This window comes from Phyllostomus discolor, chromosome 10, assembly GCF_004126475.2.
Source record: "Phyllostomus discolor isolate MPI-MPIP mPhyDis1 chromosome 10, mPhyDis1.pri.v3, whole genome shotgun sequence".
In the NCBI taxonomy this organism is placed as follows: Eukaryota; Metazoa; Chordata; class Mammalia; order Chiroptera; family Phyllostomidae; genus Phyllostomus; species Phyllostomus discolor.
Genome location: NC_040912.2, coordinates 38,023,319 through 38,047,609, shown reverse-complemented (window position 1 = coordinate 38,047,609; position 24,291 = coordinate 38,023,319). Strand labels below are relative to the sequence as shown.

Sequence of the window (24,291 nt, the reverse complement as noted above, 5' to 3'; positions counted from 1 at the left end):
TTAAAAGGATGTTAATCTCATACTATGGTGTTTATGTATCAAATATTCAGGGAAAACAAGTTTATTAAGCACAGTAACTTGTACAGGTCCACCTTTCTACACGATGCAAGTATTGAAAGATAAGGAAAGACAATCCTGGAAACCATTATGGACTTACTCTACCCACATTTGGCTCAGGCTGGTAATGCAAATGAGGGATACATAGCCTCTGGGAAATAATGAGTAGTCAAGAAGAAATCACTAAGGAATCCTGACTGTTCCCACCTAGGTTAGCCTACTAGAAAGTAAATCCTCTCCAATGTAGGATCTGACAGAGGTGAAAAGATGTTATCTACTCAAAATAAAACAAACTCCTCATTGTTTTGTCAACATGTCTAATTTTTTTTAGCTTGAGTATTTCCTCATATAAATAAACTTGTGTCCGTTGGGCTAAATAATATAAAATATTGAGAAAGAACTCAATTAGAAGAGGTTAAATTAAATGCACAAATTAGTCAACAGAACACTAGCTACCACTTAAATAGCTCTTAGGCCAAGGGGAATGGTACTAAAAGCATTTGATTCAAAGTTTTGCATAAAAGCAAACTCTCATTCTTGGTGGAAGGGAAGAACCTGACAAAACATTGCATTTTATATGTAGATATATTGGTTGTCATTGTAGAAATGACCTTGCAGATAACCATTAAGCTTCATTGCATTTCTTAATGTCCTTTAGGTTCTATCATAAATTGAGGTCATGAGATTATGAGAGAATTTATAGAGTTAATATTTTCCAGCTCTCATTTAAGTCCATCTTTCTTTAGATTTCCTGCTCAGTACATATAAGAGGCCCATTTGGAATCAGAGAAAACATCCAGAGACTTCTTCGAAAAGCTATTCTTGTCCTAAATCCACACATTTTTTTTTAACTGATGTAAGTTTGAAAGGGAAATACTATATATCATAAGCCACTTGGGAATATTTTCTCTCTTAAGGATGACTTACAATTTTCATTTGAGTGGCATGGATGCTAACAGTTTAAACTCAAAACTCATCTGAACTCTAGCTCTGAATCATTCCTTCCATGAACTCTGAATGTATTTTTGTGATAAATACATACATGTGTATGAAGTATGTGACCTCACAGGCAGTTATCTGCAGTGTCAAGTACTATTGGCAGATACCCAAGAGTTGATTGACATATATCTTATGGAACTGGAGTTAATTAATATGTCTACCAATTCCCCAAAGTACTACAGGAAACAGAATATCTGTTTAATACAGCAATCAATGACATGCTGTGTGTGGTCAGAGGGTATTCACTATACAAGAAGAGCACAGATTTGGAAATACAGAAATCAGAAGTGTAAGTACTGCTATTAAAATGTGGGGAAAGTAAAATAAGGTCTGCTTAACTAAAGAATAAATGAGCAGACTATTTTGCAAATTGCTTATTATTTTTTAAAAGGAATTGTTAATTTTCTTCAAAAAGATATGAAGTTTTTAAATGACAAAGGCAGCCTTGATTTACTTCCAAAGTGATATTGTTATTTCGGTGACTATTGGCCGTCTGGAATAGTAGCCCATAAGGCCATTTTCTAACAATGAGTTTCAACAATCCCAGTAACTCATTGTAAGACAAGTTATTTTAAAGGAAGAACATTGTAAAGAAGACAAATGAATGTTAAAACTGAATGTCCATGAAAGTCATGACAAAGTAAAATGTCCTTTTTTTGTATAATAAAATTATTTAAAATACATAAGGGCTAGACAGAATTTAAAGGAAACCATTTCATTATTTTATGTAGTGTGGGGCAGGTAACAACAGAATGTACATGTTACTTCTAAACCAGAATGTAGGACCAAAATGTGTCCTGTTCTCATCTGAAAAACCATCCTTGCAAATAAGGTGCTGAATTTAAACTTCATGAAAGATTATGAACTCTAATCTAAAATACCTGCCCTTGGCCTGATTGCTATTTTATTTCTTACTCTTCTAATCTTTCCATTTTCCTTATTCTTTCCCTAATAGTATGAAGCACACGTTGTCTCTTTTACCAAACTCCACAAACAGCATAACTGTTTAAGCCCAAGGGTAGTATCCTAAGTACCAGCATACATCAATTTAAAACAGATTCTCTCTTAAGGAAGCTTAAGCATTGAAAATTAAATTTTACGTCATCTAGACAAACTATCTTGATAATTTCTTTTCCAGGAATTCCTAGATAGACTGTCTAGACTACTCTAAATACCCTAGGTAATTGAATAACCATCTTCTTGCTGACCTCCTAAACAGCGTGGGACAGTACTTCCCAATATATAGTTGCTGCACAAATAAAGATCACTGAGCTTCTTAAAGAAGACCTCTCTCAAAGGGTCTGGGTTTCAGAATGTTAGAAAAATACCTCCACCACAATATTCCACGTAAAAGGAGATCACATAGGATACTTATACATTTATTTCAATCAAAGAAATGGCCTCCTCCATTTGCCTAAGTAAATGGATCAGCTTCAGAACCTGTACTTTTCCATCTCCCTACCTATCCATAGGTCAGCAATGAGTAATTAATTGATGAGTTCAGAAGGAACATGTTGTGAACTGTACAAAATAGTAACTTCAAAAATAAAACAAAATGGACATTTTTGGGAAAATGAAAAAATATGGCAATGATATATGGTATTTAACTTAAGGTCATCTAAGCTTCAAATTTAGAAGTGAAAGAAAACTAGACAAGGGCAGAATCACCTGGTGAGAATGAGAGCCCCAACCATCATTTACAGCCTCTGATGAAGTGAAGATAACACTTAAGTACTAACATGAAAGAGAGTGATCTCTTTTCAGCCCTGAGATGCAGGTTTATATTTTAAAAATGATAACTGATATTTTCAGCACCTACAAGCTTTTAGACGATGTTCAACTCTTATAACAACGGCACTGGGTATGGGTTGTTTTCTACTACTTCCTGGATTAGAAACAGAGGCACAGAGAAAAAGAGTAGCTCGCTCCATTTCAAGCATCTACTATTGAACTGAGGTTGGACAAAAGCCTGCAGTCTGAGGCCAGAGGATATGCTTTTAACAATGATGGGATTAGAACTGCTTGATTCTATAGCAAAAATGTCAATGGGTCAGGCCCTGCTAGGAGGGTTGGAAGGAAGTGGGAGGTAAATAGTCAACCTCTCACTTAAAATATATGAATCCTGAAGATCAAAGAGGAATTGTTTAGTTTTGTTTCACATATTGTGAGACAGAGTCTCAGAAAGGTTAAATAATTATTCCAGTGCTCCACGGCTAGTAAGTTGTAGAACAAGATCAAAGTCAGATGTGACAACAAAGCCCATGTCTTTTCCACTAACCTGTGCTAGGAGCTCAGCTCCCCTGATGCCTTTGCTCTGACAGCGTGATGCCTGGCAGATGCAAGACGTGCAATGTAATATTAGGGAATTTTCTAGAGCTATCTCCAGAATATAAAAACAGTGGAACAATCACCCTAGGTTTGTGTTCTAGGGTGCCTGACTATTGGAAGTGTCTGATAAGGAGGAAAAGAGGGAGGGATTTATCCAAAAGGTGCTACGAAGTTGTGTACAAAGTCTCCAGAACCACGTGCAAGAAATAATTCCTAAAACAGTGTCATGACATCATTTTGATTCCTAAGTCTTTGGTTTGAAAGAATACATTGGTGTTGATTTAGGGCATCTTAAGAAAAATGTAGAGAGCCTGCAGTTTAAGCTATAAAGAAGTGGCTAACATGTAAATTTTATTTTATCTATAGGGTTTCAGAAACATTCTGGGAACAAATCCTTCATTTGTTGAGTATTCCTGAATTCCAATTTGGAAGAAAATTCTGTCACAAATGATTTTCTCACTGCATGCACACTTTTATTCTAAGTGTTTTGAGCCAGAAATAAAAGGCCTTATAATTAAAGTCTATTTATTGGTAAGCTCAGTTCATGGAACTGCTTTTAATATTAGTAACTTTTTTCTGTAAATACTCCCCTAATTTCAATTTTTACTTACATTTACCTAATTTTAATCTCCTCACTAAAATTTCTGACTAAAACATCTTTTAGGAATCAGATACATTAAGGAAACATTTTTCCCATTTCACTAAAATAGTAGCCAAAACTATAAAAGCATCGCTTAGCTAAGCAAGAACACACATGTAAATAATTTAGATCACACATGAGAGCAGATCACTGTGCACATGTACAGCATCTTTTTTATCCCTAGGCAGAAGAAAACAACTGGGGTGGCAGACACTTCTGACTGAGGATGGAAATGGAGGGGGAAGCTGGCTGGCAGGGTCCAAATGAAGGAGAAAATGCGCACATTCAGCCTGCTGACATCTGCTGCACATGCAGAATGGATTTGACTCTGTAATCCAGGGCGAAAGCAAGTGCTTTCTTCTTTCCTTCCTCCTGTTCCATCGTTATTGTTGAGTGGTGGTCTCATTGTTTTTGCATTCACAGATTAAAATTAATAACAGCCTCTGAATTTGAAGTAGGTCTCACTGAATAGTGACCCACTAGTTAAACGACCTGAAGAGATTAGTGGTGAAGCATCTGAATAGGAAAGGGTAATGGGCAAATGCTATTTTTTGAAAGCCAGCTTTACCTCAGGATGATGTCCAATTTCGATGTAGGTGCAAATTGGATGAAAAGCCCCCGTTCCACAGGCGTACAAATGAGTTTGATTGTAAGCCTTAAGCACCTTGATGAAATTAGCACATTCTCTCTGTAAGACAAAAGGAAAGCCAGTGAGTTTTAGCACTCAGCATGACTGAGGTATCCTCTAGGGTGCTAAGTATGACTGAACAGATTTTTTTGTGTCCATTTTTACAGCATTTTTAGGACTTATTATTCTATTGTTTACTCATATTAAATGAACTAAAAACACAGACGTTCTTACTCTTTGGGGGCTAAATAAAATATTTTCATTTACTAACTTTTCATGAAATTATTTGTAATTCATTCAAAGGTAGAATAAAGTTAAAGATAACCAATAATCAAAGGTGCCTTTTTGAGAAACAAGAGCCCCAACCTGTTTGGTTAAAATAGTATATAAATAATACAATGGTGAGAATTTCTTTGTAAAATTCAACTTTGAATTTCTCTTTAGGAAGGAAAACAAAAATAAAAGATAATATAAACTCTTAAAGTATGAAGCTTAAATATCAGTAGTAACTGCGATGCTGACTTCTAAAGTTCAAGTTGACTTTGAATTTCAAAAGCGCTGCTTGATAGTGAGCTCTGCAGACTCCCCAAAGTTAGAACCACCTCCTCCTGAAAATATCACGTTAGCCTCAAAGACAATTTGGGCATATTTAAGATGAGATAAAGAAGATGTTAGAATTAGGAGTATCTGCAGGCTCATGGGTATTTTGTAGATTGGGTATAATTAAAAAATACTTTCCCAGGTAATGAACAATTACTGAGGAAGAAATTCTAGTCATATCATATTATTTATAGAAGTTCAGAAATTCTTGGCATTTTATTTTCTGAATGAGGTATCACAAAATAAAATGGACAGAACTATTTATATTCTTTCTATAGACACATTTTGCCATCTATAATGCATACCCACATATTTGGCTCAAACTTTCAGTAAAAAAACTTTCATTTTAATTTTGTATTGCAAATCTTTATTTATTTATATTTAAATACTTGTTTTGTATTATAAAAGAATTTTAGCATTTATTTTTTAACATATTATGGTACAAGAAATTTTATGTAACAAATAATTACAAAACACAAAAACAGATACAAAGTATAAGCGATTTTATGTACTGGTGACAAATTTACAATATTTACGCATCATAGAAGACCAAGAACTCTTCGTTACTGTCAATATCAGAAGTATTGTCGTCTCCAATATCTATATTACTGGTGCATTCTGAAGAGTCACTTTCCTCATCTCAGTAAATCTCATCATTCTCAGTTCCATCTATACAGCATTGCTGATGCTGTATTTTTTAAATGATTTCACAGCCACTTCCTTCTAGACACTGTTCCACAATCTTAGGATCCAATGACAAAACTAGGCGATGGATGCTTTCTTGATCCTGCCTGTAGGTGTTAAATTTTTACCACGCTGCCCACTCTTCCTTCTTTAGGGCCTTAAAGGGCTTGCTTACTGACATATTAAGAGGTTGCAGTTGGCTGGTTAGCCCACCAGGTATCACAAAAAGTTGGGTTTTCAAGTCTGCTGTGATTACTTTAGTGCTTTGTGTAACATGGACTTTGAAGTAATCAAAAACAAGCAAAGCTGTTTTTTTTAAAGTAATCCTGTAGGCCTTCACAACCAGACTTTGTTAAACCAGATTTTCATGCCTTCTTCATTCATCCATTCTTTTTCATGAACGTGGACAATAACTCCACTTGGAATCTTTTCTTTTGGAAATGTTTTTCTTTTAAAGATGGTCATAGGTAGTAGCTGTGCCCCGTCTACACAACAGGCTAGAAGAGTGAAATGTGTTTTCTCATGACCACTAGTTTTAACAGCCATGGCCTTTGCTCTTTTGATGCCACGGTTCTGTTGGATGGCACATCAGATGTGAGTGGGACCTCATCCACATTGGTGATTGGGGCAGCTCAGAGTTGTAAGTCTTATGAAGACTGGTAACATAAGAATAAAATTCCAAAACTTGATTCTAATAGGCTGCTGGAAATTTGAGGGCAAATTTCATTCATGTCCTCATGCTCAAACCTTCTCTCCATGAGGTTAAGCACCATTTAGGGGTCCCTGAGAAACCATCGATGTTTTTTTCTTGTGCAATCATTTTATATTCTTCTTGTATCATCTTGGTCAAAACAGAGGTCCCAGTTTGACGCTGCTCCAGAATCCAGGTCTTCACCTCCTGCTCCACCTCTGGCCCTTTGGGAGGTTTCCCTGGCATTGTCTTCTTCTGTTTAGGCATCTGAAGGAGTTTTTCTTCCTCTTCCCCACAATCTGCTGACACTCTCCAGGGGAGAAAGTCCAAAGTGTCTCTTGGCAGCTCTGTTGCCATACTTTTTAGCATATTTAATAATTTTTAGGTTAAAGTTTGCAGTGTACAAAAACTGTTTTGACATTTTCCAGGGGATTTCCCAATAGCCTGCCTAACGTATACAAAGAGAAATGTTGCACACTGTTCACCCTGTGGTAACAAAGTCAGCATCACCTGTCTTATCAAGTGGATAACAATGGGCATAATCTGCCTTACTCTGTGGGTAACAGTATGTTGCTCTTCATTTCCTTTTGCTGGATTGTTGGCCCAAACTGCTGTCACTGAAAGTTTGTCACAAATTCAACAAAACTGATTATCCAGGGCATTCCAGAGTACTATTTTGCATACGGATGCCATTATTGCTTTCTAGAGTTACACTATTAATGCATAAGTATAAATAAAAGAATTTAAAACATTTATATAGATATGGAATTAGTACTACCTATGTATAATTCACATCCTTAATTTTCCCTCAAAAATTTGGGCAAAAAGTACACATTATACACAGTAAATTACGATATTGCATTCTATGCAAATCCAATAGAAGAAAATAGTTTTCTATTACCCATGTTCAGGATAGATATGAGGGAAAATGTCAGATATTCATAATGTAAGTTGGATAATTTTATTGTCAAAAAAATCCTAAGCAAGAGATAGTCAATTTTTGTAAAATATTTGAAATAGATGAATCTATATTAATATTGTAAGAAGAAAACCTCAAACTCTAAAAATAGCTTCAAAAAATATTATGGTCTACCATCAAATCACAAATCTTAAAAACTGAATACATATAAGTAGAAAATAGAAAATGTGCGTTCATCATGGAATATATATCTACTTTGAAAATATCTGAGTATTCATGTGATAAAATTGTACTGAATATCAGTTTTTATTGATCACAGACTTTCCTAATTACTTGAATGGTTTTGCCTATATACATTTGGAATTAAGACCCAAATGTGTAACTAGAAGTGCAGATGAAGATCAAAAACAGACTACAGTACAAGCAAGGTTGGGAAGTATAATGGAGGACCAGGTTGGTCCTGGCACCTCTACCTGGGTGACAGTCCCGAAGTCACTCTCTGTGACTTACAAAGGGAAAGCTCAGAATGCACTGGGGTTTATACAGTCAGTGGGAGTTTACGAGTGAGGTGTTACAATAATTTAAGTGCATTCCCATGTGACATCTCTATTCTGTGTTTACCTCTGATCATATTGGGCTTAATTCTATTCTTTCCCTAAAAAGGGGGGCAGACAACCAAACTTGATTGGAATAATTGATATTTAAATTCAAAATATTGCTTCCCATCATCACTGACTTTTCTAGGATAAAACCGGAGGATGTCCTATGACTATATTGTTCTAAAAGTGAATTATATAAATTTCAAGTAATGACTCCTTATGATTTCTTAACATATGCTCAGTAGTTTAGGAGAGTAACTACTAAAAAACACCTAATTTGCATGCTGTTTTTTTGCTACTAAGATCCTGATTTTTACTTTTGTCTGGTAAGGCATTATAACATACAAAACTAAGCTCTGAAATCAACTGATTTTTCAAGTTGCTATAAAGAAACATTTCCTCATGTAAAGGGTACATGGAGCTCAGCCATGTTTCACTTTGAACATGGTACATCTTGAGCAAAACTGTGAAACTGACACAACTTAACTTCTAAGACTCTTAGCAACAAAGTTCCCATTCTGTTAAGTTATTCCTCTTCCCCCAAGAGGGCAGGGCATGGATGCTTGGGCAGAGGAAAGAGGTTGTGGGGAGGGAAACAGCTGATAAACTCATTTACAAAAGAGGCATTCATGGGTCTTACCCAAAGGATTTATTTGTACTTTTAAGAAAATTCAGTCATTTGCAAAGAACGCATTTTCAGGAAACTGTTTTATTGCATCGCTTTCCTGGAAACATGTAGGTGGCCACACACTCTGCTTTTATATAAAGATAGTCATCCCTGCTTGTGGGTTGATTCAAGATTATAAATAACCAGTTCCATCACCATATGTTAGAGCCAAGAAATTGGCTGCATGTATATTGGTAAGCAAATGGATATTCTAATAAATAATAGTGGTAGTCCCAGATGGATGTTGTGTTCATTTTACAAAAGAACAGGATTACAGTTTGTCTGCCATGCTTTTAAAGACAATTCATGCAATTTTGAATTCTCTAATCCTATTAATAATACCCAAGTGCATCTTAGAAATTTAAGAGTAGGCTGTAATTCTTCACAATAAAAACATAAAAGGAAGGAAATTCCTTACAAACACGAATATTTGTGACCACAAATGAAGGCCCATGTCACCTCAGTAACTGTTTTTGAATCCTAAAATCATAGAATTTGTGTTATCTCTTATAGGTCAGATAACTAATTGGCAAAAGTTAGTGATTCAAAAATTCTTGGGGTTCTTCAAAACTATGGAAGAGAGTCACACTGAATGTCATAATTTCAATTTGTTCTCTATTAGCTGTCACAGAAGAACTTCTCTAATGTGACGAGTATCCCTCTACACAGCAGCTGAAAAAAAAATCAACGTCAGAACTGTAGCTGTGAAACCTGGCAAGTGCTACACACCATCCTCACCCCCAGGGAGGCTGATAACGGAGTCTATCTGTGCCGCAGAGCAGCTAGCCCCACCCTGTTGGCCTTTGGCCTGGAACGATCCCTTTCATTTCCCCCAGACTCTCCCAGTTGGCAGCAGGTTGTATTGTTTGCCATGCCCAGGGGCTAGCTCAATATTATTTTGAAGTGAAGGTTGATGCAAATAAAGTGGAGAGAAATTTCCTGGATTTATAGTGTGTTAAGGCTGAAATGAAACAAAGAAATTGAGTTAAATACTTTCAAAATTGGTTCAAATAGCTTCGAGAAAATTCACCAACAATAATGGCAGAGGAAACAGTGAGTTAAAAGAACTGGATAGAAAAAAACCTCCAAAACTTTAAGGAGACACTGTTAGTAAGGATTTGTTCTGTAAGCAGAAAACCTACATAAAAGAGTATTAATCCTATCATTCATTTGCCTTCGTTCTGTAGCTTTTTGCTGCCAAGGTTTCTGAGTGTTCCAAAACAGGATATTCATTTTATTTGGAAGCAGCCTGGACATCCCATGATAAAAGAAGGAAGCGTGGCAAAAAGAGGAAACACACTTCACACATTGCTGTTCTGGGGAGACGGAAGAGGAGTGCTCCTGACCTTTTCTTGAACCATGACGGTTCTTAAACCTCAGAATGTAATGTACTTTTTGGCATTAAACGACTGCACTGCTTTGCTCAGCACTGGCGGATTTACAGCGTAATAAAGAGAATGTAATCAGTTCAAAATGAATTCATTTTCAAACCTTGATCCTTTTTGGAATTTAAGTTGATATATACAGACAAGCTTAGCAACAAGTTGGCTTCCCAAGAGTCAGGCAACCACGCTGATGTTTTCCTTCACTGAAATGCACTCCAGACCCACAGCATTATAAATTGTTAACTTAGCCTAGAAGTAAAAGTAAAGGCAGTTATAAACCAGCAAACCCCAGGGCCACACCTGAGGAGCAATGATTCATCATCTTTAGTGACAAACCATTTACACTTATTTTTTTAAGGATTTCTAGTGCTTTCGGATCAAATGTGTAATTTCAGAGGAATTATACATAGAGATATTAGCCTGGAAAAATAAATTAGAAAGAAAATGTCTACCCTCTGAAAATGATACAGGAGCCAAATGCACAGAGCTTCAAAAACAAACATTACAAATATGTAGCTCTGATTAGCCTGTGTTACACAGTCTTTTCCCGGACGGTTACAAAAATAAAGTCCACCCATCTGTCAAAACAACTGCTCCATGCATGAAAATTAAAAGAGAATTGAGGTGTTTTTAACTAACTTCCGATAATTACGCTTTTCACAAAAGAATATAATTTACCTCCAATTCCAATTACCTCCTTCCAGGTTCTTAAATTATGGATGAAACAGTGAAATTTTACTATAAATAAAAGAAAAAGGAGAGAAGACTGTGAAGATGAACAATCTCTATTCAAATATATTCAGTTCATGACTAAACATAACAACTTGTTTTGGTTCAAATACAAATTAGCCCAGAATGAAGGAGTATAGCATGTATAGCCTCAGGTCAATGAACATTCATTTTTAAAAAATCTATAGCCCATCTGCAGTTTGTGCAGAAATATTTTAATGTATAATCTAGCAGCTGGGAAAGCCTTTCCGTATCATGAAGGGTGGATTCATTTCTGCATGGAAATCCATTAATAAGCTTAATTCCTGAAGTTAATCTGTTGACTTTCTTTTTCTCTGGTCAATTTATTTGGCAAGCAAACCAAATACTAGCATCTTCATGCCAAAGCAGTTATCCGAGAGATTGTTCCTGTCACTCACTTCATCCTTCTCTCTATTTAAGCTGTCCCATACTTATCTAACAGCAATGTTGTGTGCCTTTTTCTTTTAACTCTGTGCTGACATCAGATCATCCATAATCATGTCTTCCTAATACCTCAGCATTTACTAAAGAATGTTAGAAATCTCTTCCTCAAAGGGAGATAGCTAGTAAAACTAAGATTTAATTGTCTTCTAATTATAATATTAGCCATCTAATCTTGAATTTGTAACCTGAGGTTTTTAAACATCTGCCATATGAAATAGTGAGTGGGCTGTTTTGTCTATTTTGGGAGATAGGTTTACCTTCACTATTAAGAAAGATGGTAGAATAAAATCAATTGACCTTCCCATGTTAATGCTTTGCTTTGTTTTCTTTTACTGTCAGATTTTTTTTTAAAAACATTCTGATTAAACTAGGACAGCACAGTTGGCATAATTTCATGGCTAGTTATTTAAGAATGTATGTCTGTTCATATTAATTGAACTACATAATCTTTAAACCTATGCTAATTGGAAAAGAAATTTAAAGTGGCTTGAATGATGTGATAAACTAAATAAAGCCTCCTGCACTAAGCCACCAAATCATTTTACTTAAATGTTCGTTTCGGTTAAGGGTCACATTTGACTGGTTTTTCACTTCCAGAATGACTATTTGTTTTGAAGTTCTAGAAGTACTGCTTATGTTTTATAAATATTTTTCTTGCAAATTATTTGAAACTTTCAAACTTGGTCAAAATTATTATACACATAGCCACTACAGACCATGATATTAGCAAAAGTTACCCAATGTAATTCTCTTCTATTTAAAGAAGCTTTGAACAAATTTCACTTTAAAATGACACTGACCAAGGAAGTTGATAACATCTATTTTTGGTTTATATTTTCTTTTCTATTGTGCTATCTGTCTAATTGTCACATTTGTACTGTTCATTGGCTTTACCTCATTGTAGGTGGTTCAAAATACATATGCTAAAAAGCATAATGTATTTTACATCCTGTTTTTTTAAAGATTATTTATTTATTTATTTATTATTAGACAGAGGGAAAAGGAGGGAGAAAGAGAAACATTAATGTGTGGTTGCCTCTAGTGCACCCCCTACTTGGAACATGGCCTATAGCCCAGGCATGTGCCCTGACTGGGAATTGAACCAGTGATCCTTTTGTTTGCAGGCCTGTACTCAATCCACTAAGCCACACCAGCCAGTGCTTCATCTTGTTTTTCTTACTGCTGTTTAAAAATACAGCAAGCATAAATATGTAAAAATTAAGTGATATAAATAAAACTTTAAGAAAGTTTCTTGATGTCTTGTGGACATAAAAAGTGGCTTTTTATTGCTATATTTCCAAATCAAATTGAGCAGTTAAAAAGTTAACCAACGTTTATTTGCCTTGAGTCATTGAGAAAGAGAGTATCTAAGAAAAATATTTCCAGATCTCTTGTTAAATCTACATTATGATGTTTAGTGTATCCTCAGAAATAAGTAGAATTTTATTCACGAAGATTATCAAGTACATAAAGAAACAGAATATCAGTGACAGCTACTAGAAACTGCATATCACATGGACGTGGAACAATCTGCTAACTATGCAGTGAGATAACATTGGCTGAAGTCCTGGTCCCAGAGGAACTGTCCAAATCGTTCCAATGAAACTGACAGAGTAAAAAATTCTCACTGTACTCTAAAAAGTACGTATATTGATGTGCGGGTGAAATATGGTGTCTGATCAAATCTAAATAATAATTTGTCAATGACAAATAGTTGCATTTAATTTTAGCCATCTAATGATACAATTGAAATTTCTAATAAAAAAGAACACAATTAAAATTCCTAAGCCCTCTGAGAGTGTTTGTTTATATAATGTCTCTACTATAAGTGCTAGACTAAATACTTGCAAATATAAACTTAAAATGCATTTAAATTTTAATGCAGAATCAAAAAATTTCCAAAAAAATTAAGTTCACATGTATGTGACCTGCTCCATGGCAATTCAGACACAACAAGTGCCACCACCCTTTGTTGTGTCAGTAGAACATGTAAGTTAAAAATACAAAGAAAAGTTAATTCCTAATGCAACTTTAATGGTAAAGCTTCATTTCCCATGCATCTCTTACCTAAGATACAAAATGGGTTCATCTGATTGCTTTGAAATGTGTATCTTGTATCCAAATATGAGTTATATAAATGAGCTAGTAAAAATAATGTGTTTAGAACAATACCAAGTATATATAGAAAGTTTTCAATAAGTGTTAGTTATTACCACTACCACTTCTGAATGCCAAATTAAAACTATAATCCTTTTGTTTACCTTCCCTGAAATTTACCCCCAAGCAGCAATACTCCTGCATGAGTGTGCACCTGAAAACCTGTGCTTATTTCACTGATATCTAAAAGACAAGGTATTCACTGGCCTTCATCAAAAAAAAAAAAAGTTGTCTGCATACCTGAAATGTCACCAAATCTCATTATGGGAGTCATGTTTAAAAATGAATAAACTGACCATAGTCTTTCTTGTGAGAACACCTACCATGTCCATGAAAATCAATTGTAATCAATGCCATCAAGAACTGTAAAGCATCTGGTTTTTGCCTTACTTGTAAAATAAGTCACCCTGGCATAGTTTCATGGACCCTGGCAGAAGATACAGGTCTCCTGGGTTAGAGATAAAAGACTATTACTCACAGAATCAGCAGTGTTCAGAGTATTAACACATCTCGTGCCAGTTCTCCAAGCTCCAATTCCCCCTGGGCTGTGAGAAGAGAGCCAGGTAACACCAGCAAATGCATTGTGTTGGATTACAGAAGAGGAGCCCTGGGTTGAGGGAATCTGAATGCTTCTTAGTAGTCAAACTCGTACTAGATCTTGAGGGAAATTTTATGTCCATTGTACTGGATGGTAAGCATACCTACCCTTTGCATGAATGGAGATGCTATTGCTACTTCTCAAGGCTGTTTGCAAACCAGTCATTGGCTTCACAGGGAGGTACTACCTACCAAGTCTCTTCCCTGCACAAATATCTCTAAAAATATTCTGCAAAATAGACAGCTAATACCTTTCTTCACCAGATGTGCAGAAGTGTGAGAGACTCATGAAAAATCTTCTCCCAATGATTATACTGTAAATAGGGTTTAGAGATTTAATAGAAACATAATTTTTGTAGAGTATGAGGTAATTCTAACTATCCATTTAATAAATTGCTATAATTCCTTGAAGTCTCTAAAATAAAGTAAAAAAGTATTAAACTTGTTGTCAGCTTTGACCTTTGAAAAAGTAAATGAAATTCAAGGACTAACATGCATTTTGGATGCTCTGCAGACACATGGATAGCTTTAAAGTCTCAATTGCATTCACTTGACAAAAATTAGTATTGAGGTCCTGCAATTTGAGCCAGAATACTTTGACAAACATGTTATAATATATAATAGCATTAAAATTGAATAACAACTAAAGACAAAAATATAAAAATAAATCCCTTAAGAATTTCAAAAATGTCCCAAAATTCAGGTGCATGATACTCCACTTTGAAATGTATCCAACAATAGGGATGTTATGAGAATCAGATTTTTTGTTCCTCTCAGATGGTTGAAATTTTGATTTCCAGTGATATTCAAAATATTTCTAACAGTCATACGGTTGCCATTTGGTTTTATTGAAACAGCGCAAAGAGAGATGGTTTAATAGGATAAACAAAGAAGAGTCAGAGAGCTATTGATTTGAAACAGATTCTTTTAACAGTTTAGCATGTATTCGGTTTTCATTTGCAAACCAGGGTCAAGGAAGTTAATCCCTCAATAGAAATGTTATTGTGAATAACAAAGTGGATTTTAAGCACCAGAAAAATAGAAAAAATGAAAGTAAATTGGATAATAACAGTCAGAATAGATATATGTGGATTGCATTTATCTCCTTATTCAGGGTCTCTGTCCAATAATATTATATATTATACATATTTTTAAAAATTACAACTCTCAAGTAACAACAATGGAAAAGTTCATGAGCAGTTCACTCCTCTAGTATAGAAATGCCATAACAATGTATAGGTTCAGAGCCTACACCACCAAGAAAAGAAGGCATATTAGTATATATCCTGCATATGCACTTCTGCAAGAGGAAAAATGAAATTTATATTAATGTTGTTGTCAGAAATGTCATCAGCAGCCTCAGCCTCAGACACATTTATGTGCACTCTCACTCTAGAGAGAGAGATGGGGAATATTAAGCAATTGTCTCAGGCTGCAGATTCCCTCTTTGCCACAAAGGCCATCTTTGTGGAATAGCTGCTCAAATTCCAGTTGCTGACTTAACATATATGTTTGACACAGAGCTGAGCCATGAGAAATGATGGTTTGTATTTTCCCTGCTGCCTGGAAGAATGCAGAGAGTGTTCAATTTTCTGTATGATCTTACACTCAGCAAAACATTCTTCACCCTCTCTCAAGGTACATAATATTAACCAGTGTCTTTGCCCGGCTTCTCTTAATGTATTTATTATTGTATTCTTGCATCTGAATCTAATTCCGAGAAGAGAGCAGTTTCCCCAGGACTGGTTGTTTAAAGAAGTTTTATTTCCAGGGGGCTTTGTGAGAGAACACTAAAGCCAGAAGGGAAAAGGTAAACTCAGCTTCTAGAGAGCACTGAAGGAGGTCATTAGTTTACTTTTCTCTAATTGTTCAGGTCAGTTCCTATTTTGGTTACAATACTGTCTTGGAGTCCCAATGGTTGCAAAAACCACTCAAGCCTCATTCTTGTGGTTTTCAGCATTACAAGAGCTCTTTGAAAGGAATTATGGTCCATGAGTCACAGCTGACTATTATTTACTCAAGATAGAGTTCAGAATTTCCATCAAACTGTCCATGTATCACTTCAAAAATCAGGTGTTGAATGAAAATTATGAAACAACTCTTTACCTAAGGGGTTCTTTCTTTCTAAGTGGTTATTTACAAAATTATTGGTAAAAATACTAATGTTATTTATGTTTTAATGTTTATTAAGGAAGAAATGTTGTTAAGTCCTGGGGAGTCAACCAACTGCTATTCTAAAATCATATAAGAAAGAAATGAAAGAAAAATGGGTATGTATATGAAGTCCAAAAAGAATCAATGCCATGTATTCTATTTAAATGAAACTGATACTTAAAAGGAAATATATAAATGATGTTACCTAAAAACTAAAATACATTTTAGTAAAATAAATTCCAAATGCACAAAATACATTTTGAATAATAGGTCAATAAAAGGCAATATTAAAGCAACAAGATGGGTTTCTAGAAAAGTAGTAGAAAATACATTTTACTATTTTAACATAGTTTAATGTTTGGTGCTTACTGTAGAAGAATGCTACATATTTTTTCTTGAACTAAGGTATCTGAAAATTGTTGTCTCTTCCTTTCATTAAATGAGTGTCAACAAAGAGAACTTAAAATCCATAGTAATTAAATTGACAATGCACAATATAAACAAATAACCGCAGCACAAACATTTTATCATATTACATTAATTAGTTGATTTTGAAAAGATTAGTATGGCTAATATTCTCATACAATTAAACTTTCAGAAGTTCACTTCTCAGTGGACACATAATTATCTATCTCTACTATAATGCATGAAGCACTATGTATATGTTTTCAGAATCTTTATTATGTGTTAAGAAATGATGTCTTATTTCCTTTTAATTTAGTTTTATAAAACCCATAAGCATTTTCAGTAAGCCTGGAAAATACAATAAAGTTACCCTTTTTAGAGTGGAAACTTCTGAGGTCACGATCAGGGTTACCCACAGGGAACTTTGGGATCATGACTTTATTGCAGCTGCTGAATTAACTGTATCTGGGCTCACATTAGACTCTCTCATTTTTCAGTATTGAGAGAAGCAGATATTGAGTATATATTCAGTGTTGAGTATAGCAGAGAAGGGGGTGGGGTGAGAGGTAAGAGGAGAAGAGAGCCATAAAAGACAAGAAAAATATACTGAGGTGAATTTTGGAAACCACAAACACAAAAGAATATCTGCTCTCTTAGAAACTGAATGATCTAATTCAATCATTAAATCAAATATGTTCAATATTTGGTTTCAGTGCTTATTATAAAATTCAGATAATTTGTTGGATAAGTCTGGTTATAATCTTCAATTTTCAAACTGAATTGAATTCAGAAAAGTGTAACTCTAGAGTGGCCATGATCACTAAGAGGGCAAAACTAATTTCCCTTAGAAACTGTCTAAACAACATATATGTATAATAATAATAGTAGTTAGCATTTGTATCATGCATTACAGCCTCTGTACTAATTTTACTTGTGATTGTTTGAGTCCTACAGGAATGCTGTGAGCCAGTCATTATTATGTCTATAGCCTTGGTAACACTAGAATAGATAAGATATTTATTCAAATCTTTATTATTTATTATCTGTGTGTTCATAGGCAAATTCAAATCAATATACGCTCAAGACACCAAAAACTTCATCAGAGACACAGACATTTTGACCCCAGCTTCTAGGACAGTATTCAAAATGTTTCAAAACTTTTCAATGAAAAAAAATTCAAATGAATATTCTAAATCATTATACTACATGATTAAGAAAATGGTAATAATAATACCCACCTTACAAAGTTATCATTAAAACTATATTTAAAATATTATATATAAAATTATCATAGTACTTGGCACAGAAAACATTATCATTAAGTTTGCATGTCTTCACCTATTAAACTTTCATAGAAAAGGAGAAAGTCTGTGTTTTTAAAAGTCACAGTTGTATATAGGTAATATCTCCATTTTTATCTACCCTTAGTTACCACCATGTTGAAATCTTTAAACATAATTCATTAATGGTAAATATGGCATTCTATGTTAATAAACTTTTGTATACTCAGTTATATATTTTGCCTTATGGTTTTGGAGTAGTTTCTACTTTTAAATAATTTCTCAAAATTGTGACATACGTATATTCCATTTAATAGATAAGATACAAAGTTAAGGTACTTGCTCAAGCACAATGAGTGTCTGGGGGCACCAACAGAATATTCTTGACTTCTCTGACTCCTACTTCATATTTAATCCTTTCCAATAGTCCCAATGTATTCATCATTTGGGATAGTGTAATATTTGATAAAACACACTTATTTTTTGTCCAATTTCACATAAACACAAAAATATTTACTGTAGTATGAAGGTTAATGTGATTTATAATCATTATATATAAAATGGGATTTTCAAAGATGAATTTTCCATGTTTGCTGAGGTGAAATTAATCAGGATGGTGAACACTTGTGCTGTGTGCAACTTTATCTGCCTTCCTTCACCTGCGGCCAGCATGGCTACTAGATTGATGCATTCTTTTTCCATGAACTCGATTCTATCTAAATCATTCTAAACACGCACAGACATACCTCGTTTTGTTGAGATTTGCTTTATTGTGCTTCACAAATGTTGCAATTTTTTACAGGTTGAAGACCGTCCATCAGCAAATAAAAAAAAAGATTACCAATCTATTGTAATACTTGCTTTATTACAGTGGTGTGTAACTGAACCCGAAATATCTCTAAGGTATGCCTGTGCATCATCTCAGGCAACTGCTACCAATCAATCAAGTTGTCCCTTGAACATGTCAATATATCTATTTACACACATACAGGTTGATTTATGTCTTTTGGTACATAGGATAAATTTCTTATAAATGCTAATACATAGACAAAGCTTTTAAAATATTTATTTTTGCTTTAGACATCCAAAAAATGTGTGATAGAACATAAAATAATACAAATTATATTTTAAGTACTGGATTTTTGTTCATTGATTTTGATGATTATAACCACCTTTCATGATCTGTGCAGATACCTGGCTATACATAAAACCAGTAGCACACTTAACTGTACTGCTAAACTTTACCTCAGGAACAATGGCCTCATTTTTTACAATGGTAAAGACATTATAGGAATTGCTTACCATTCATTTTTTGTTCTGCAGTAACCAGGACAATGCTGTTATATAGTCATTTATTTTTTAAATTAATAAATTATATATGTTTAGAGTATGTTACATAGCCATTTCTCAATCTATATTTATTTAAGGGATGAACAGAAGGAAGGAAGGAAGGAAAGAAAGGAGAAAAGGAAGGAAGAAATTTGAATGAAGGGAGGAAGACAGGCAAGAAAAGAAAGAGGAAAATGGGGCACACTTTATAAAGTGAAGAAAAGAAAGAAATAGAAAGAAGAAAGGACTGGTAATTTAATTATGGTTCAGAGGTAAAAATATTTCATGTCATTCAAAAGAAATTCAGGAGGAATTAACATATTAAAACCAATCTGTACAAAAAGTTTAATTATTTAATATAAATATATGTGCTACAATATTGCATTTTATTCTTTTGCATATATAAAATCATCAAAGGGGACATAGTTATGCTTTATTTAGGCATGTTGTTATTTTAACCTACTTTCTTTAAATAAAACTGTAAATACTTTACATAAAAATATAAGTATCCCAAATTAACTATCATTTTGTTTCTAAAGAGTGATTAAACCCACAATCACAAAAATGATGGTAGAGTACTTTATGCAACTACTAAAATTATTTCATAGATTTATACTTACCAGAATATCTTTTCCAGCCCACTTGCACTCATCCCTTCTGGTATAAGATACAGGCCACACAATCTAAAGGCAGAGAAGGTGCGTTAGGTCATGCCAATTAAGTTCTCAATACTAGATCCAACATTACAGTGTGTTGGACCTAGTTGGGGAAACTGAGACAAGGAAAGTTCCATAAAACATTATGTGGCAGGAACCTTTCAGTTTACATTGTTCAGTGGTATCAGTTAAATGGTATTAACTTAAATAATTCACCCTTTGTGTACCCATATGGATTTGCTGTATAAGTTCTGTCCAGAAAGACTCTAGCCATTGTTAATATAATGAGAATGATTTGCCCAACATCTATGTAACCTGGCAGCCAAGGAGATTGGACTGGAATGCACATGCATGAACAATGACTTCATTGTACTAGTCAGTGGGGACGGTAGATGCTGTTGAGAGAATGTGTGTACTGTGTGGCCATAGCATTCAAAATGACTGAGTGAATAGAGCAACAAATCTGCATCAAATTTGGGGTTAAAGTTGAACATTCCTCCATGGAAACTATTTGGATGATTCAGAAGCCTTTGGGGATGATGCAATGAGTGCCACACAAATAAAAGTGTGGCACAAATGCTTCAAAGAGGATCAAGAAGGTATAGCAAAGTCACAGTAAGAGCAAGAACATCTAAATTCTGGTTTTTGATTGGGAAGGTGTTGACCATTGTGAGAACACTCCTTCAGGTCAAACAATTAATAAGCAGTGCTACCTCAATGTTTTTTGTGGGCTGAGAGATGCAAAGGGGCCACAGCCATGACCAACAGGTGATTGGCAGCTTCTTCAATACAACTTGCCTGTTCATGCATCATATTTGGTGCAGAGTTTTTGACAAAACATCAAATTACCCTGGTGACTCAGCATCCCTACAGCCTAGATTTGGCTGCCTGAAACTTCTGGCTTTTCCCAAAACTAAAATTACCTTTGAAAGGGAAGAGATTTCAGATTGATGAGATTTCATTGATGAGATTCAGGAAACTACCACAAGACACCTGATGACAATTGGGAGAACTGTATGAGACCCCAGGGTGCCTTCTTTGAAGGGGACTGAGGCATCATTGTCCTATGTACAATGTTTCTTATAACTTCTTTAATAAATGCCTCTATTATTCATAGTACATGGCTGGATACCTTCTGAACAGACTTCATATATGCAAACCAACCAACACAGAAATTCCTGTAGTTAATATAGGCATGCCTTGTTTTCTTGTGCTTTGTTTTATTACACTTCACATATGTTGCATTTTTTAACAAATTGAAGACAAGACTCTCCACCAGCAAAGTGATTTTTACTTGCTTTATTGAGATACTTGCTTTATTAATAGAGGTCTGGAAGCAGACCCTCTGTATCTCCAAGGCATGCCTGTGGAACTAATCAGTGTGTGGTGGAAAGAACTCCAAAGCAGGTTGGGACAGAGAGACCATCTTGGGAGGATATGAGCGTCTAGTAAAGAGAGGTAGAAGTAGGCACAGAATATGGCTTACATTCTTCAAGTGGATCAGTACTTGAAATAGTGATTTTGAAATTTTAACATTGGTTGCTCTGGATTCGTTACCCTAATCCAAATCTCAGCAGAATGTGCTCGAATGAACAACTTATAGGGCTAGAAAAAACTAATCTTAGGAAAAAAATTTTTTTTGACAGGGAAAATAGGTAAGAGATAAAGGAGAAAGTGAAGCAAATAAAGGGGAAAATGAAGCAAATAAAGGGGATAAAGAGGAAAATGAAGCAAATAAATAGCTCTAAAAATAATCATCCTCTTTACTGTAGGCAAAACAGACTAACTGAGAAATAATTGTTTGCATTTTCATCCCTAATTTTGGGTCTTCATCCTTCCAAAGGTTCCTATGTTGTACGAATTCAGTGACAGTGGTTGATAAACTGAGGTGTTTCTGGTGGCTTCCAGGACTGTGGATACATTTCCCCTCAGTAATGGTAATGCATATACCCTCATCTAAGTTCTAATATAAGGTTTTAGTTTCCCTTAGCAATTCCAATGACTCTTATCTCTCCTGGGGCCAATAAATTTAATGTTTTTTATTCAACCTTCTCTTCTGCTAGCATTAGTTAATTTCAGGGGGGGGGGAGATCTTATGTAAAAGTCCAGAGATGGTGGCACATAATCATTCATGTCAGCTAAAAAACTTTTAGCCTCAAAGTGACTGATTGGCATTCATTGGGAACTTCTAGAAAATTCAATATAAATGGTCATAAACTTGGACAAAGGCTGTGATAGTCAACCTAGGGTATTAAAAAAGCAAAATACAGTATACTTATTAGCAAGAACTTAGGACATATTGAAATAACCTATGATGACATACACATTTCAGATCTATAGCATAATTAAAAACAATAAACATTTTTGGATGTGCATTAATTTTTACCATTTGAATCTTTTAATTTACATATTCTTTTTTATGTGCTTTTCTTTACATATATGTCTGTGTGTGTTGTATAAATTTGAACTGTTATTTGACTTGTTCCACAAGGCTATTTATTACAAAGTAGTCACACAGTCAAAAACACCCTAGAGGGGTAAATGCATGCCCTTCCCATTTTCATACCCTGATTCCTGAGTTACTACAATTGCTTGGCAGTTCCCTTCCACAGGCTCCACAGCCTTAGCCTTACACTGGCTATAGAAAGGCCAATGATCTATTCTTAGTTAATGGTTACAACTGAGGAAGATAACATATAAATGATCCCTGGGACTCCACAATAATAATATATACCAGAGCTAAAATTATTTACCTTTCTAGTAAGTTTGTACAAAATTCAAATATTATTAAAACATAATTTTTTAATTCAAAAAGGCAGTTTGCTTTTTCATAGTTTCCTTCATCTTGATTGTGTGTTGAGATAGCATGAGCTTCATTTTGTGATTTCTCTCTTATGTGAAAAAATTAATATAATTTTGTTAATATTTGTGCTAAATTACATCATACTAGAAAGGGTGTGTATACTTTCAACTTTCTAGAGTTCCAGAGTAATGTGTGTGTGTTTGTGTATGTGTATGTGTGTGTGCTTATATGAATACACACAAATATACATACATTTGTTAACCTGTTGATGTTTTTTCTCTTATTCTCAAAAATTTACCACTTAACTAACAATATCTAAATTTCTTATCTATTATACTATTCAAAGTGCTTCATGATCTATTTTACGCTGTCTTTCTTCATGCTACTAATCATGGTGGCCCCTCTTAATTAGTTATTTAGTAACCATTTACACTTTAAAGATATTGCACCCTTTTATCATGGCCAAGAATCTTTCCATAGTCCTTCCAAGCCTGAGGATATGTTTTTGTATCTAACAAGGATTGGCCTAGTATTTACCTTTATGTTCATAAACTTTTATCTTTACCATCACTTTGTACGTTCCTCAAGAATTCTGACACTATATTATATGCTATAGAGTTTATCACAGTAGCAGACGCTTAGAAAAAAGTTGTTAAATAACAGTAAAAATAGGGTAAAATATACAAATATATTCAAAGAGATAAAATACTTAAGAAAATTGTATTTACTCTTATAGGCAGCATGATATCATTAAAATTAAGTAATATGTTTGAAATGGGATGTTTTCATGTTAGAAATATATTTTCTATTACTAGAATAATGATTTTAAACTCAAGAGCAGGAGGTTCAACAAGAATGCTGTGAACTGTGCAAGTCACCTAACTTTAATTAATTCATTCTTTCAGTATGTATGAGGGAGGACGAATGTAGGTTTACAGTTGTTCATATGAAAAATAATACAATACTTAATAAATAATCATATAAGAAAATCTAATCGGTAGAAGAGTTACTGTGATATATCTTGGGCACTCAAGTGGCCATAGGATTTTTCTCATATATAAAATTATTGGCTTATATGATAATTTAGTCTTTTCAATTTTAAAACTAATTGAATATGCAAACCAAAAAGACTATTTAGTGGAAAATGTTAAATACATTAAATATTACATTATGAAGTGTTATATGCTTCTATATTGCCTATCTATAGGTGTGTACACATATATTATATTTATATATGAATTTTACAAAATGATCAAAATATAAACATCCCAAAGTTAACTGACATAAATGTTTGTTATTAAAATATCAAATTTTTATAATCATCTTAGATTTTTCATTCATTTTTAAAGAATAATTTCCATTCACTAAAACAACAAAAATTTGCTTATTTTGTGACCTTTATGAAAGACCCTAAGATAAATGTTGTTATCATTTCAGAAAATAGGAATAAGTAGTTTTCTTGGATAATGGATGATGTTAGGATACTGCTATCATCTATGCTGGTTTAAAATCCAGACAG

At 34.2% G+C, this 24,291-nt stretch overlaps 1 protein-coding gene across 2 annotated transcripts in view; it reads right to left on the bottom strand.

The window, feature by feature from the left end:
- The window catches only part of SEMA3A (semaphorin 3A), a 313,391-nt gene that overhangs the window by 118,976 nt on the left and 170,124 nt on the right, over positions 1 to 24,291 (bottom strand). For both annotated transcript variants that reach the window (XM_028525425.2, XM_036010674.1), the window contains exons 4-5: positions 19,934 to 19,996; positions 4,593 to 4,712 (exon numbers count right to left, since the gene is read on the bottom strand). In XM_028525425.2, coding sequence (XP_028381226.1) covers positions 4,593 to 4,712; positions 19,934 to 19,996 — 183 coding nt within the window. The remainder of the gene's footprint in view (positions 1 to 4,592; positions 4,713 to 19,933; positions 19,997 to 24,291) is intronic.